At 37.3% G+C, this 17,456-nt stretch overlaps 2 protein-coding genes across 4 annotated transcripts; one reads left to right on the top strand and one right to left on the bottom strand.

Moving 5' to 3' along the window:
- Positions 1–111: 111 nt before the first annotated feature.
- Positions 112–12,247, bottom strand: RBM45 (RNA binding motif protein 45). Of its 3 annotated transcripts, none has more exons than XM_031601371.2 (10): positions 11,832–12,247; positions 10,552–10,674; positions 10,316–10,442; positions 8,817–8,927; positions 8,302–8,481; positions 7,327–7,456; positions 6,045–6,141; positions 5,518–5,684; positions 4,040–4,236; positions 112–1,053 (listed from the first exon to the last, which is right to left on the bottom strand). In XM_031601371.2, the coding sequence occupies exons 1-9, from the start codon at positions 12,210–12,212 to the stop codon at positions 4,044–4,046; spliced, it is 1,509 nt and encodes a 502-aa protein (XP_031457231.1). In that variant the 5' UTR covers positions 12,213–12,247; the 3' UTR covers positions 112–1,053; positions 4,040–4,043. The 3 variants fall into 3 exon arrangements, with proteins under 3 accessions (XP_031457231.1, XP_031457233.1, XP_031457232.1); XM_031601373.2 differs by having other exon boundaries at positions 5,518–5,681; XM_031601372.2 differs by lacking the exon at positions 112–1,053 and adding an exon at positions 1,423–3,095.
- Positions 12,248–15,511: 3,264 nt separating this feature from the next.
- On the top strand, positions 15,512–17,456 carry LOC116233931 (cytochrome c, somatic-like). Its single transcript, XM_031601134.2, is given in 3 exon segments — positions 15,512–15,675; positions 16,976–17,010; positions 17,013–17,456. Coding segments are annotated over 3 exon segments (306 nt in total). The 3' UTR covers positions 17,120–17,456.

The following is a 17,456-nucleotide window of genomic DNA, read 5'->3' as shown; positions in this document are numbered from 1 at the left end:
AACAGAGGAAGTTGTGGATGCTCAGCTACTTAACCCCATTTGAGGATCAAGGGATCAGCACTGGAGGAGTTGGAAGCCAGGTACATCAAAGAGTGTGCTTGTACACCAGCGTGCATGCAGTTAGAATTTCAGTTTTATCTGTAAACATTTAATAACCAACAAATTTTTCAATTCAACATATAGCATTCAGGAAGTATTTGTATTTGACAATTATCTTTGCAAATACTTATTCAAATTATCTTTGTTTACTCTTTAGCAACACTCAAATTCTCTTCATCTTCCTGAAATACTGAACTGTTGTTCAATTACCCAATTCTTCAACAATGTATTCATTGAAAGCTTCTTAAGAAAAGAAGTGAAAGATAGGGAAAAAACATTCCCAGACTCCATAATTTCTCCGTAGTTACAATGACAGTACCTCAAGAAAATGATAAATGCAAGCAGCTTTGATAGCTTGACCCATAGTCAAGTGTCCTTTACACTAAACAGTATATAAAGCATAATGAATACTCTTGGTCCAAGTCAGTGAAATATTTAAGACTGTTCTTGAATCACTTTCATGAATATGGCTTTTCCATCAAATCTGACTTAATACTCTCAAATATGCTAGTAGTTTTTGAAATAGCTCTTTCACTTTCTTTTCATTTACTGCTCTACTTCAGTAGAATTCAGTAGAAATTCTGACCACTGGAAGTGCCTTCGAGTAGTTACAATTTGATTCATTATCAATTAAGCAGGTCAAGCCACAAAAACCTGACTCCCATCACTGCTATTTCCATGTTTGTGGTACTTAGGTTAGCACAAGAGATTTATTTCTGGAATACAAGATAACAGGATTCTACATGAACAATCATCAGTATACAATTTTAAAACTGCTAGATTCTTTTAAAACTGCGTGTCCACACTTCTTAAAAACAGAAAGTATGATACCAACAGAGTAACAATGCAAAAGAAAAGGAAGAAAGAAAAGAAAAAGATGTCACTGTCCCCAGGAACCATGTCTAGTCACGTTTCAGTCAGTCAGTCAGTCGAGGGTCATGTCATTATTTAGTTCTGTAGAAAAAACACAAGTACAAAAATAGTATCAAAAAGCAACATACCTATTTGCATTACAACAGCCTAGGTGATAAAGGCTTTTAACACATTCAGAAGAATAATATTCAGTATCATACATACTTCCTTTTTTTTAAAAAAAAGAAAGTGCCTCATTCTGAGCAGTGAGTGTAAGTCAGCAATTTTTCTACAGTACAGTGCTGATAAAAAATATTTGAAAAATTATTATTTTGGCATATTTTTCAACTCTTATGTAATTACTATTTTAAAATACTTTTGCACAGCAGTAAGTCATTATGTGTACACATTAAACTTCAAGTTTTTTTAAAAAAAGATTTAAGTGAATAAAAACAATGCAAGTCAATTCAGGGATTTGTGTTAAGAGTTATTTTCTAAATTCTGAATTTTTGCTTTTAAACATTTTCTGTAACAGTAAGAAGGATGCCACGTACTTCTCTCACTTATCTCAGTAACCTTTACCAATAGCCAAACCCTTAGTGAATTTCCAAATCCTGCACAATCATTTTTATGCTTTTGATGTTAGCTGTGTTAGGAAAATTAGAGGGTAAGGCAACAATCTAGTTTTAGTAACTAGATTGTTACTAAAACTGTATAAACTATAAAAAAAACTGTTTAAAAACAGGGAAGTAGAGCTAATCATTTGATTCTTTCCCTCCCTCTCCCATTAATACAGTGGACCAAGTAGCTTCTGCAGCCAATGGAAGTCCACTGTCTTGGAGCGATAACTAAAAATTTCCACCCTGTACTCGCTTTTCATCTATGACAGACTCCCATACATTCTTTGTACTGCAGTACGGCGTAAAACACTAACCAAGTTTACTGACATTTTAAAGCAGAAAGCACCATCATGCATTCAGTTTCAGTTTTTAAATATCCCAAACCACAAAAATAAATAGTTAGCCTGGAATCAAAACACCATCCTAAATTATTTATGTTTTGCAAAATGCATGATTTTCCTACATAAAGTCATCTCACAGGTAATTACCATTAGAAAGAGCCAGGTCTTTACTTCTACTTTGTGAATACAGAATCAGAGTTGTAGGGGTTGGAAGGAACCTCCAAAGGCCATCAAGTCCAACCCCCCCGCCAAAGCAGGCTTCCTACAGCAGGTGAATACATCTGGCATCAACTTCCTACCACAGGATCCTATATATTATCACTAAAAAACAAGTAATAAACACACACCACCTCTTCTCTTTGTTTATTTGAGCATACTTATAGATTGAGATTGGGTCATGTCTTCAGACTCAGTCCCTCTAAACTCAGGTTTTAGACTATAAATAATTCTTTGGTCTGTTTTCTTATCATTCAGAAAGTTAGATAACCTTTACAACATGAACAGTAATGCTTTCTCTAATGCTAATATTCCCTCCTATTACATCCAGGAATTTCCCACTAAACCCAAGAATTCTCTCAACTCTTAACAACTTCTGCATAGCAAGCAGTTAACTACCTAGAAACTCTAAACCACTTTCAGTCACTACTTTCCAGAAAGCCAGTCTTACAAGTAATAGGCAGCCTCATCCTCACTCAGGACACAACTGCAGCCTGCAATTATTTTTTTCAGGAATTAACATTTTCTGAGGTTTATTACTAACTTTGGATGTTTTTATCGTATCTATACTTTTGTAGTAAAAAGTAGGGTTTTTTTGTAATCAAGACAGAGTTGGTATTACATTACACTTCAAATCATAGCTTCCCCTATAATGATAGAAAGATTTGGTCTTTTATTATTAGATGCTTTAAAAAAAACACATTTAAGAAAAAAACTTTGTAAATAAAAACATGGGTATGAATTGCATTCAATGGAACTGACAATTTTTACGTTTCAGAAGAGTTTTAGCTCCAATTCCATGCAGACAGATTTGTTTTTTTTCCTTTTTAAGTCATACATGAAAAGACCTTCAAAAACTGCTGCTTATCAAAAGAGAAACACGGAAGTCCTTAGGAAAAGAAGGAGAGTCATGCAGGTGAAGTCTTTTTTGGCCTTTGTAACTCCCAGGTCATGGAAAATACCCACACTGAAATGACAAGGTGTGAAATTTCCACGTAAAACACTGATGTGAAGAGAGTTGGGATTTCAAGTGATATTTTTAGAATGAGAAAAGGACGAGGAAAAAAAAAAGAGAAAGAAACAACCTCTTTTTTTTTCCCCCTCCAGCAATAGAGATCTGGTTACTGAAATTATCTGGAATCATACTCTCAATGGCCTATTAAAAAAGTAATATAAAATTTGAATTAAACCAATGTTTCATAAGAACAAGTGAGTTACGGTTCCTAAAGTTTGTAAAGCCTCCATATACAAGCTCTACCACATTTTATTGGCCATGTCATTAACTAAAATACTTAAACTTAGCACTTTAAACATTCACCTCACCACACATTCTGCAGTATCTTGTTCACCATCGCACATTCCAGCTACCTCTGATATTTGAGAGTCCAGATCCAGTCCCAAATTACTAAAGATCGTTTGGTTTCACTTAGCAACATTCCCACAGCCATTTTATTTACTCCTTACTTCATTTGTTCTTTCCAGGACTATACTCAGCATCCTTACTCAATATCACACTCAGGGCATGTGTTTGTAACAAAAGAAAGACACACACAAGCTGGTCTCAGTTACAACGTTTATTTTTCCAATACTCTTTCAGTTAGACCTGCTACTTTTATGTACATATAGTTAATGTTTCTATGAACATCCAGATTGTTGTTAATTGTTTCGTGTTTGTAGAAACATTAAAAAAATAAAGACTTCTTTACTAAAATAAAAGTTTGTATATATAAACATATACACACCCATACACACACCCCATACATACACAACCCCCATAAGTTAGGTATATTTCTAGCTATCAACTAACTTGAAATTTAAAATTTATCATGATACAACTTCAAAATGCCTTTCTTCCAACTATTTCAAATAATTGAACTTCAGCTTACACAACCACTGTGACTGGGTACTCACCTACTTAGTAGGTTCTCTGACGTTTGTTAGATTCCTCTGTGGGGGAGTCTGCCAACCTTACTTTAAGTCTGACACCATTCACAATCTTGCCATGTAACGCAGTTATGGCCTCACTGGCACTTGCTCTGTCTGCAAATTTTGCATAGGCCACATTTTTTCCAGCCACGAGATAAACTTTTATTAAGTTTCCAAAACGACTGAAAAAAAAAAAAAAAAAGAAAGAACAACAACAGAAGAGTTCACAGGTTTTGATGCAGCACTGACAGCTATCATCCAATCTCAACTATGAAATTTGATAGCTGCAAATTCTCCATTCTCATCTTGTGTTATCTGCCTTGAAAGGTCCTAGTTTTCATTCCCTTCTCTAGAATTCTGCACAAGAATGGAAATAAGCCCAAAGAGTCTATAGGCAAAGTCTTCCATGGAATATTACAGTAGAACTACAATTACATATTCTTTTAGAATCACTAAAGCTACTCTATGAAATAGCCACACACAGTAAATACTAAACAAATGAACAAAACCTCACCCACCCCAAATAAAAACCACCAGACAATTGCAAAGGCATCTGAGGCAACTCACTCACATCTTATTTAAATGAACTTGTTCAGCTGCAATTCATCTTTGAAAAGGTCTTGCTGAAATGACTCACAAAGCAAAAGCTAAAGCCTCATAGAAAATCTAAATCCTCAGGAGATTCCTAGACTGTTCCTTAGCAAGTTTGAAGTAAAAGTCTACTTCATACTGAAGTTACATAAGTATCAAGACCAGAAAGTCCAGTACATAAAAAAGGTACATTTTTAGAATTCTAATAGTAGTGCATATCACTTCTTTTCCTATCCTGGGGCTTAGAAAATACTTTGCTTTCCAGATAATTGCTGCAAATGCCAGCTATCAGAAAAGGGAAATGTACTCTTCAACAGCATAGTAGAAAGAAAGAAGCAATCAAACCACTGGTGAACAGCTGAATTGTGGATTTGATTTAAAGATGGCAAGAATTGTCAATTAAAACCTTTTTTTCAATTTTCATAATTTTCAATTATGACCTTGTTTCTCATATGAGAGTAGTGTGAAATGACTGCTGAAAAAGCATCAATAAGATGCAAACCATCAAAACCTATCTGGAAAAAGTCTCCCTAAACTTACCCTCCTTAAATTACTGCGGAAATTTACCAAAATACTTTAATTCCATATGGTAATCTTGTAGAAGAAAGTGACAAATTAATTAAACTACAAGAACAGGAAGTACTATGTTCTTGGTTAAATAATTTTTATGGTTACGTTTACTATAAGCATACTGCACTGTTATTCCATTAGATGCTTGTTTAAAAAGAAGCCATTATTTACTGATCCTGTCTTATTTTTTTCTTGGAGTTCTCCTGATGGCAACCTTTTTTATTCTTTTGTTTTTTATTTTCAACACTTATTTTAAGTACTCCACTGTTAGGAAAAACACTTAGCTGTATATGAAGCCTTACCAGAAAACATCCTCCAGTATAGTCACAGGTAAAGGATGAGGATGAAAAAGTATGAAAAGCCTTTCCTTCACAGAAGTGTCAGGTGGAACTTTTTTTTTGGGTGGTGGAAGCAAAGCATCAGTTTGGGGCTGAAGTAACGGTGAGCCAGAGGTTCCTCCAAATGCCTGCTGAAACAGGAGAAGAAAAAAAATCAACTATAAATCAATCCTAGGAGAAAAAATAGCATCATTTCATCTTGTTCAGAATTTTTGTTCCTACTACAGGACATAGATAGGCTCTAACAGTTAATTTAAATCTACTTCATTAAATTGAATAACAAAGAAATAAGGTCAGATATTTAAAGGGAATGAAAAAAAAACCAATACACACACACAAATCAACCAGAGGTATTTCTAAATATTCTAAATATTTTCTAAATATGTAGCATCTGAAGCTATTACAGAAGAAAAGCAGGCAGTGCTCTTTACATCCGGAGTTTCTTAATTCAAAGAAAATGACTATTAACAGCATCCATCATATTAACTTACAGGAGGTGTCCTATACTGCTGAACAATTGCGTTATTATTTCGCAGCACTGAGGTCATATGTGCTGTTACCAGTTGTGTTGCCATTTTTCTGATGAGGCTGCAAGAAGTGATAATGAATTGTTTTAAAGCAAGAACTACGTTAGTTAACTTCAGCAAGAGGAAAATAAAGTTCATCCTAGAAACACATGAAGATAACAATAATCTGCAAACTCAAGTACATAATTAAAAAAAGAGACTTCCATAACACTCTAAACTCAATCTGAAAGCATACATTCTACCAGCAACCCACTGAAAAAACTCAGTTCTACACAGAAACACAAAACTCCTTGCTTTTTCCAATATTACAACAAAAAAGAAACATCAACTCTACAGAACCCTTAACATCACGTGAAAGGTGCCAAGGTAACAGAAGAGACAGAAGTTTCTCTTGTTTTTAAAAGAAAAGCACAGGGATTCAAATCAGAAGACAGAACATTATCAAATGAAGTTCATTTCCAGCTCTCATTCTCCAATACTCTTTCCTTCATTCTGATGGGAGGATAAGAAAAGCAATTGCACGTTTACACAGCCTATGTTTTAAGGCCATAAAATCATAGGAAAGTACTGAAGAGCAAAAGACAACATTTGCAAGAAGGATATTTGCAATGAATTTTTTCAAGCTTAGATCAGGCATAACACTTCCGAAGTCAATTTTCCCATCATGGCTCTGTACAGTACTGTTTTTATTTGTATCCCAGAACAGCTCTGATGTATCAAATAGCTCCATTTCTTTCCTAAAGGAATCTGAAGTATTCACTATAGAAAAACACATAGGTTACTTCCACTTCTACCAGCATTCAGATATTTAGGTTTGAAGTATAAGGATTGCCAGATTTTACAAGTAAAAAAACCAGATCCTTGGATTTATTCAGCCTGTGTGTTTCACAAGGCCACTGTCTGCAGTACTGCAAACACTGCTAACAGATCAAGCAAGCAATATCTGCTTCAAATATAAAGCCTCAAAAAATACATTAGACACCCTACTTATTACAGGGACCTTTAAGGATTCTTGCCAAGTTTCCTAACATGTCTTAGGAATATATATTTTAATCTTTCCTCAAATTAATTCCTCTTAAATCAAGATATTCATTCTCAACTTCAAAAAATAAAACAAAGAACCAACACACAAAGTGTGAAACTAATTTAGTAACACCACTGTTACCTTCTATTGTTAAATAAGAAATAATAATAGTTTTGTTCTCCAGAATACAACTTACCAATTTTTCTAAGTATTGGTACTTACTCTGAACTGTCATTCCCATCTTCTAGAAAAATGACAGTTAATCTGTTTCCAGGAGGATACTCAAACCCATGTAGCTTATACTTGGCATATATAGCTGATGCAGCTGTACTGTACTGAATCACAGCATACCCTACAAATACAACACACATGGTTCCAGTGCTTTACAAGCAAATGTTAAGATACTCTCATGTAAAGAAGTAGGATCAAACTACAGGTTAGTCATGGATGCTACAAAATTCCTAAGTCTCTTTACCACGTTGTACATTCCTTACTAGCAATATTAATATTATTTGTGAAATAAACTACCCTGAAATTAACTAGTGACAAATCACCTATGTTTATATTAATTTGAAAAGCTGGTAATACAGCAACATAGGACATGTCTTCTTGCCTAACTCTCAGTTAGAACAATAGTCTAAAAATATAATTATTCCAACAGTGGCACTGTACAGTTACACTGTAACTGAATCATTTCCATTTCACACTGCACAGGGCTCCTTCGTGTTTTTCCATCTACAGCAAAACAAGAACACTGAAACCAAAACAATTCTTCCAATACAAAAGAAGTTATGCTTTGGAATGATTTCATCCCATTTACTCATGTCAGTTTTTTTTTTTTATTTTTATTTTATTTATTTTTTTTTTTTTTAAACACACTACACACCCCCACACACCAAACTATTTCACGATGAGAACTCAGTGATCTACTTTTAATGTCCTATAAACAGATGTCTAATCTACAGGTATTTTTCTTTCCATTATGTCTAGAACTATTAACTTCACTTGACGAAAATAGTGATTCTCAAGGATTTGATTATGTCCCTTCCTGAGATTCTGTTAGTCTTACATATAATTACTTTATTATTTTCTTTTTGTAAATGAGGGTTCAATAAAAATAGAATGTTTAGTCTTAGGCAATGGTAGTACTTAACCACTGACACAAGAAAAAGCTTTTACTTACTTAGTTTTACTTACCATTATTAGTATGAGGATCTCGCTGAACATCACAATACTCCAGTCCTGGGACTAGATCAAAGAGGGCAAACAGCTGTTCTTGGATAAAAGGAAGCCGTGATACCACTGACAGACGTTTGGAGACTGACTCCTGAATTCTGGTCTCATTTTTTTCAAAACTACAAAACTCTGGCTGAGCACCTCAAGAATCAACACAAAAATAAACAACCAAATTCATTATAATAAGCATGCCTTCAATTCATATGCTTCTGAAATTTGAATGAAAACTGCAATCTAAGTGAATTACACACCAAAAGTAATATGCATTTTTCATGAATGCAGATCTTGAAATAATCAGGCAACTAGACCAAAGCATGCCATAACAACATAGGAGTGAAATGCCCACCTCATTTCTAACTCAAACATCTAATCCACCAGCTGTGAAACTAGGCTTCCTTTAGACTGCCTTTTTCCAAACTGCCTTTAGATTGTGATTTGATTACAAATAATTTTCAGTATAGAAAACTGTGACTTACAAAATGGAAATACGTTTCCTCTTGGTTCTTGTCTTGCATTATTGCTATAATATTCATGTTCAAAAGATTCAGATGACTTATTTTTCGGTTCAGCCAAAATGGCTCGGTAGCCTGGAAGAAACCATCACACATATTGCAACATCTCAGCATACTTTAAATATTTCTGAACATATCTTCATTCTCTAAATATCTCATTCAACAACACTTTACTCAGAATAAACACCAAATACTCTCATTTAACATGTAACTCTCGCAAGTCGGCATAATCAATGACAAGTGTCACATGTGGAACATGTTAAGTGCAAGTGAGCCTACTTACTCTGTGGGTGACCATGCATCAGTACCTAAAACAACTCAGGCATGTCCTTGTGAATAACCTAATTAATATTCAAAGCCATCTGGACGTGCTTCCAGACAAGACAAATTCCAGGAGTCCCCTCCAACCTCAACCATTCTGTGATATTTGGCAGGACTTGGAGATGTTCTGGAGGCAATCAGCTCAACTTCCACAGAACTGTAACAGCTGCTCATAGATGTTTTGTGCTGATCTACATTCTGTTTATCAGTAGTTTAGGTATTAAGTACGTATTAACTCTTAGGCCATCTAATCCATTTCATTTCAAACTCAAATCATAAAGGAAATAAATTGAACTGCTAATAAATATCACTCATTTTTATGAGTATTCTTGCATAGGGATAATAATTGTTCAGAACTTCTTATGATACACCAGGCATATTACTTAAAAAAAACAAAAATGAGCAAAAAACTCCCACACAACAAAAAGAAAAAAACAATAACAGAAAACCTAAAACTACATGCCAAAGTGTTTAATATTTAGTAAGTGAAGGAGGTTGGACTGGAAAAGTGCTGTTAAGTTTCCCCAAAAGCCTCTCTACTGGCTGAGCAGGCCCAGTCCCTGAGCCCCCTCCTCACAGGTCATGCACTTTAGCAGCCCTCCACTGGATTTATTCCAATTCCTTAACAACTGTTTGGTACCAAGGCATAAATGACAAATGGTTGATTATAAAGTGGGCAAAGACTTATTTTCTGTAATACATTAATCCCAATATTAAATGGAAGGGGGGAGGGAAGAAGGAAAAAACAAATTACCTAAGAACAATTTTAGGTTAAGTTTATTTACAACAAATTTATTATTTATGGATTATGTTTGATATATATAGTATATGCATTCCCATATATATATCTAAAAATGAGGTTGTCCTGGGTATGAAATCTAAATGAGAATATCACCTGGTTTAAGACAAACTATCAATTTCTACACTCTTTTCACTGATCTTCCTTCCAGGGGCTAGTGATACAAGAACATTATTAGGTGAATGTTAGTAATACTATTTTCATTTGCAACAGAACTTTTGTCTCAAGATGTGTTTACACACCATAAATAATTTACCTGCAAGCAAATGTAACAATTAAAGGTATATTAATGATGGTACACATTTATCGTGAAAGATTTTAACGAGTTCAATTAGATTCTTACTTCGATCACACTCCTCAATCGCTCGGGCAGCTTGCGATGGTTTTAAGTACCTCACATAGCCCAAACCTTTGCTTTCTCCAGTAGTCTTGTTTTTAATAATGCTGCAATACTCAATGTCTCCATACATCTAGAACAATTAAGAAATGTATTAATACACAATATTTGAAAATGCATTAGAGTTCCATGATTTAAGCTCCTCTGAAAAATTAAGAAAAAAGCTAACAGTGAATCAGCACCTTAAACTTCTCTCGCAGGTCTTCCTCTGTATAGGTCTTTGGTATCATAACAAAGATTCGTGTAAGCTCCTCATCTTCAACATCTCGGTGGCTTCCAGAAGCTCTTGATTGTGCAATGAATACCTAAGAAAAGTTACATTAACTACTGGAGGAAGAGTCCTAGCCAAATCCCAAGTTAGTTTTTAGGCAAATTTTTGCATTTCTCACTCACGTTATATAGATTTCTTAGTAAGAAAAAGAACATCTCTGATCACAGATGCACCTGCAACAGAAGACCTGTAAGCACAGGACACCCAAAATGGTTTCTCAAGCAGGACAGCAGGCAGCACAAGTTTCCACTGGGGATAACGCAGTACGGCAAGGAATATTAAAGCCCAGTCCAGTAACACTGCCAGTGCCACAGGGGGCATCTGATATAGCAGCACATGCTTTATTGCAACTGGTTAGCCCTAGTATAGCAGTCTTAATGAGAATGAAAAGAGCGCACAAACTGAAACAAATGAGGTGCAGGGGGAAATCGGGAGCTTCAGTTTCCAGCTCAGCTAGACCACAGTCTGCAGGTAGCACTCACTTAACCATAGCTTCTCAGATCTGTAGTGAGAATATCTTAGTTTTCAAAACAAACTTTACCTGAAAACCACATCCCAGAAGTTATCCTAGAAGATATCCAGGCAAGGAAAAAAAAAAGAAAAAAAACCCACCCTAAAAACAGTAAGAACCTTCCAAACAAGCTCAGTGTGCAAAAGTAGCAATTGGTTTCACAGAACTCTGGAATTGTTTTTGTAATGGTTGTGCAGGAAGATAAGGAGCACAGCTCAGATCTCCTGACTTCTAACAGCAAGAAAGATTTCCCTAAATGCTCATCTTTTCCCCACAGTAAAGTGCATGGGATCTTCAGTGTACAAAATCGTTCAAATGTTATCATTATCTGAGGAATGCAAAAACAATTCAAGAGGCTGAAACCTACCACCAGGTTCCATAGATTTAAAAACGCAAAGAGCTTGTGCACGAGATACGAAACCCACATAAAGCACTCTTGCAAAGACATTAAAGCACCTACAATACATTCCCTTGAAATACCGTACAGGCATTAAAGGTTTTAAGAAAGCGATACAACAGAGACAGGATAGTTTTCAGGCACCGCACTTCACCCAAGCCCGCAGCAGCTCTCACGACGCAGCGGGGCCAAAGGCAACACCCTGCGAGCTGCGGCCCTCCGCCGTGCCGGGACGGATGCGGGCTGAGGGCGGCCCGAAGGCTCCGGCCCGACCCGGCCGTACCTTGATGGGCTTGGTGTCGGGGGCCAGGCTGCGGCCGTGCATCTCCTCCATGGCCCGGCAGGCCTGCGAGCTGCGGGCGAACTTGATGAAGGCGATGCCTCGGGACTCGTTGGTGCGCTTGTCGCGCAGCAGCCAGATGTTCTGGATGTCCCCGAACGGGGCGAAGCGCTCCCGAATCAGCGCCTCGCCCGCGTCCTTGCCCAGCACCACGAAAACGCGGCTGTTGGGAGGCTCGTCCAGGCACTCGGCCGACAGCCGGAATCCGCTGCTCTCCTCCATGGCGGGGCCGCCGCTCGGCTCGCGGGCTGCGGAGGAGCGCTGGCTCTGCTCGGGGGCGGGCGAAGCGCTGCCGCCCGATTCCTTCCGCCGGGGAGACAACATGGCCGCACCCCCCCCCCCCCCCCCCCCCCCCACGCCGCGCCACGTCCCCGCGCGGGCCGCTGGGACGGCGCACGGAGCGCACCACCTCCTGCACACCCCGGAAAGGGGGGGGTGTAGCGCTTAGTCCCGCCCCCCGGATCTGCCACTCGCCAATCAGAAGAGAAGGCGCGGAGATCTCCTCTTCATGATTGGCCGCCTCTTCGTGACGTTCCGTTGGCAGGGCTGAGGGCCGCGCGAGGAGGGGTGCAGGCGGGGTCGGGTGGGGTGCAGTGGGTGGCGGGGTGCCGCTTTCGCCTGGCTCGTGGTGCTGTGGCTTCCTTTGAGAAGGTCCTTAGCTAAGCCTTGGTTAGCTTCCCTGCGTAAGGATGCTGCCATTGCCTGCGTGCCCAGCTACAAGGCTACAATTAAAAATGGGTCTCTTGAAGGAACACAGCCTGAGTACAACTCTTGTTTTGGGGTGTCCTCGGGGTGTTGTTTCTTTTTTGATTTGCTTTCGTTTTTCTGGTTTGTTTGTTGTTTTTTTTGTTTTGTTGTTTGGGTTTGTTTGTTTGTTTTTGTATCGTTTGGTATTTTTTATTCAGACTGGCTTCTTCTGCTAGTCTGCACATTACATGGAGGAGGGAAAAAAAAGTGTTTCCAGATGTTTGGTACCTGCCCAGCAGCTGTGTTAGCAATTAAACTTCAGCTGTTGTTTTATAAATGGATGAAGAAGACTAACGGACAAAGGAAGGGCAACTGATGTCACCTCCTTGTGCTTGTGCAAGGCCTTTGACGTGATCCCACATCACATCCCTATCTCTAGACTGGAGAGATGCGGACTTGAAGGCTGTTTGGTGAATAAAGAATTGGTTGGGTGGTTGCAGCCTGAGCGTTGTGCTCCACAGTTTTGTGTCCAAATGGAGGCTGGTGATGAGTGGCATCCCACAGGGGTCGGTTCTGGGACCAGTACTCCTTAACATATTTATCGCTGACATAGATGATGGGATTGAGTGCAGCCTCAGCAAGTTTGCAGATGCCAGCAAGATGAGTGGTGCCACTGGCACAATAGAAGTGAGATACACCATCCAGAGGGATCTGGACAGGCTTGAAAAATGTACAATCAAGAACTTAATGAGGTTCCACAATGCAAGACATTGAGTTGGGGCAATCCTAAGTATGTGTACAGACTGAGAGAAGAGCTCAGAGCTCCTACCCAGGACTGTTTTGGGGAAGAAACATTACCTTAGAAGGGAATTTTTTGAAAGGCTAACTTTTACTAAGATAAATGGTAAAACCCTGATGCTGTAGTGGTAGTTGAAGACTTTTTAAAGACGCTCTCTAGACTGTAAATAAATAAATAAACAAATAAAGATAGGACCGAATGGTAAAAAGTAAACCAATATAGTTCTATACACCAAACACCAGGAAGCACAACTATCCTTTTGGCTAAATCCACAACTCTCTTTTACATACATACTTTAATGAGCTTATGTCATAGTGTGATTTGATAACATTGATTCTGCATCTTTGAATGCCGTACTTGAATATTTCCCAGTTGGCATGCCATCATCAATACAATTCTAAGTCGTCTTGAATATAGCAAAACATTGTTCCGTTATTGCTTTTGAGAATTCAGATATCTTGCTTCTAATTGCATTATTTAGAAGTTTTATTGATTGCATTCTTAAGTGCCCTATTACTGCAATTGTATATCTACACTGATTAGACTTCATATTTTTCAGACCCTTCTGGTATTGCTTTAACAATTAAGCCATTCTTTTCAATTTGGATTTTTTTGAAAGGGTGATACAATACATTTTGTACTGGCGTACAAAAGTAGCCATGGTAAAGATACTTTTAAAGTGTGTATGGGAACTACTGAATCACAGCCTGAACCTCTGATTGATCACCTGAGGCAAGCAATAGTCAGCCCTGGGAGCACAGGTGAAGGCAATTCAGCTGTGCTGCTGGAAGAGGTGGAGCCTGGCTCCATCTCTCCTAGACCCATTTAAGAGCTGACTACCAGTAGGAAAGGATCTCTTTTGGAGATCCATCCTCTGGAGTTCTGCAGCAAGGCCAGGATGGGGGCAAGCATTTTATCAGTTCTCTTTTTGTTATTATAACCTGCTCAGCCATACTCTCTTGTTTATTTTGTACTTATAATATTTTTATATTTATTGATTATATAGAGTGTCCCGAGAGTTTTTGCAAAATAACACAGTAGAATTGTGGTGTGGGTATTGTTGGTTGTTTTGGTTTTTGGTCCTTATTATCTTTCCTTGTCCAACCCTCTGATTTTGAACATGTAGTGCATGAATGCGTAGCTAATATTTACTGAAGCATATCTACTGTAATGTATTTGTGGAAACAGTCTTCAAAATGTTCTGCATTTCTTATTACAACATTTTCCTACCTAATAAACACTTTCAAGGACATTACTGTATTTGAATCTTGAGTATTTTTTATATGGTTTAGCTCAAGATACATTTATGTTTACGCTATTATAAAATAAATGTATAGTCTTAATAAATGTTAATGAAACAAGATCCATATGTATCCTTAAGTAGAGGGGAAGTAATCACAACTTTTCATTCTCCTGAACTGGAAAAGCTATTTTGATGTCAGATTAGAGGACACTTGCTGATTTTTTTGAAAACTCCTTCTATATAAATTATGATAGATGATAACACCTAATGAGGTAACATTAGTTATTCATCAGATACTTTCATGGCTATTTTCATGTGTGTTGATTTAGGAAACACTGAGCTTTGTATTTCTTTCTAGCATTGTTTTATGAGGTGAAGTACTCCTGGGAGTTTTGTTTCTGGTTAGGAACAATCCATCACATCTCTATTGTGGTGGCAGCCTCCTTCCTGCTCTCAAAACATTTAACAACGTAGATTAGAGCAAGAGACTGGAGTAAGGGATATTTTGGATATGTCAGAGGAGTTGAAATCTACGGTACACAGAGACATTGAAGCTGCACTGTGGCCCTCAAGGAAATTTGGAGACGTTTTAAGTAACTCTTAAAAAAACTTCAAGTAACCCTTATTCTCACCATGGAAGTAACGCTGTAAGAGCAGTTACGTAGCTCAAAACCACATTGGCCTCCAGACATAGGATTGTCAATAACCTGATCACATAAGAAATTGTGCATCTTAACAAGTCCAGGTCAATATTTCTTTAATTTGAGATGTTATTTTTATTACTGTGCAAGGCAAATATTTTCTAGAACTGTAGAAGATAAATGTTGCCAGTAATAGCAAACTACTTCTCTACAATGTCATTCTATTTTTATTATTATTTTTACATACATCAAAATGGGTGATGTTGAAAAAGGCAAGAAGATCTTTATTCAAAAATGTTCTCAGTGCCATACAGTTGAAGAAAGTGGAAAGCACAAGACAGGACCAAATCTTTGGAGTTTATTTGGCTGCAGGACAGGATAAGCTGTTTTCCTGCTCAGAGGCAAACAAGAAGAAAGGTTAAGCTAACATGACATGAGGTGCAGTGCTGTATGGAACATATATTGGAAAAGGAAAAAAAAACCACAACATTTTCTTTAGAGGTACAACATAGAGGCTCATTCACAGTGAGTTAACTCATAGCTGTCTGCTTTGCATAAATGTGAGGTGAATCTGAACTGCAGTTTCAGAAACAAAATCTCTCAGCCTATAAATTAAAAAGAAATGTTACTGGTATTTATCATGCTAGGTCAGAATGTATGCAGCTTTCCCAAAACTGTGCGGTATCAATGGGCAAATTATCATTTCTGTTAAGGGTGCTTCTGGATTTTGTTTACTCGTTCCTACCCTCTGCTGGCATCGTGGTGTGCTGCACTTGTTTTACTCAGCAATACTTGACTAAATATCATCACCTACTAGTAAGCAATGACTTGCTTTGTATTTTAGTACAGTCTAGAAAGGCAGCACAACATCTACAAATGGAAAATAAGTCTGTATTCTTTTTCAAGCTTTCATTTTTAATGAATATTTTAAACTATATTCAAATGAAGCTATTAATTACAAATATAGTCCTATGTTTTTTTTCTTTTTTTCTGGTTACTGGGTGTTTTAGAATTTGTTGACTTTTTTTTTCTTTTTAATTTTCCTGTGGTTTCTGGGGTATGTTTTTTAACACTTGCTTTGTAGTGGGACTTCCTTTGTATAAAATATCATATGTTACAACATGTATTAACTTACTGAAAATTTAGTGAACTAATAATATGAATGTTAGTACAAAACATTAAAAGAAAACTAACAAAATAATATCTAAGTTATGATTAGGTACTTCAGTAGGCTTCTGTACAACATTAAGCTTCTGCTGACAGGCAGAATTTAGTGGGGTTGAAAGGAAACATTAATACTTCTTCAAATTCTCTTGCAATAATCCAGGTCCTTTTGCAGTCAACAGTTTAGTGTCAATCCCTATACACTCATTTGCAGTTGGATCTTCTAAATAGTGAAATTACAAAGATATTTACATAGTTCAAAAGCACTGGATTGTTCATGTGAACTGGCACAAATAACTGCAACTGACAATGATGGGGGAAAAAAGGGGATTTATGTTTGAATTACTGAAGTGACTCAAAGATGATTTGCACTTTCTGCACCATATATTATGCATCACTAGTGTTCAAATTCCCCTTGGATTGTGCGCACATTATGCTCAGGAGGACCACCACACCTTGAGACTCTTGGTAACTGCCAGAAACATACCATGTTAGACTAGCCTTGCATTTTGCTGTTTTATTTCTGTGTTTTTTTTCTTTTTTCTTTTTTAAGAATTACCTGGAGTGAGAGTACACTGGAGTATTTGGAAAACCTAAGAAATACATTCCTGGCACAAAAATGATTTTTGCTGGAATTAAAAAGCAGAATGAAAGAGCCGACATTATTGCATACTTGAAAAAAGCAACTTCTTTGTGAACCATTGCTGCTGCAGCTGTTATGACACTGAAAAAACATTTTGAATTTTGATGAGCTGCTATGTCAAGTTTTAGTGTGTTGATATTTATTGTCTATTAGGGCCTTAAAATCAAATAAAAGTATGGTTCAGGGTGCTGCATCTTCATAAACAACTTCAAGAGGTAAACATTACTAACATTGAATCATGTATTTCATACATCTTTAAGGAGTACACTACATGAAATATTGTTCCCTTCCCTAAGCAGAGAGTCCAATTCTATAACTAGTTATTCAAAGACCACTGAAACTATGTGTTATTTGGTTATAGCTAAGCAAATAGGAAGGTCTCTATATCAGG

Source organism: Phasianus colchicus, chromosome 7 (genome assembly GCF_987193195.1).
Source record: "Phasianus colchicus chromosome 7, bPhaCol1.hap1.1, whole genome shotgun sequence".
Taxonomy (NCBI): domain Eukaryota; kingdom Metazoa; phylum Chordata; class Aves; order Galliformes; family Phasianidae; genus Phasianus; species Phasianus colchicus.
This window is presented reverse-complemented; position numbering and strand designations above follow the sequence as displayed.

Coding starts and splice junctions, on each gene's coding strand:
- RBM45 (XM_031601371.2), bottom strand. CDS start 12,212: ATGTTGTCTCCCCGGCGGAAGGAATCGGGCGGCAGCGCTTCGCCCGCC. Junction 6,142..7,326: donor GATGGGAATGACAGTTCAGA/GTAAGTACCAAT, acceptor CACTTCTTGCAG/CCTCATCAGAAAAATGGCAA. Junction 4,237..5,517: donor ATACTGGAGGATGTTTTCTG/GTAAGGCTTCAT, acceptor TTTTTTTTTCAG/TCGTTTTGGAAACTTAATAA.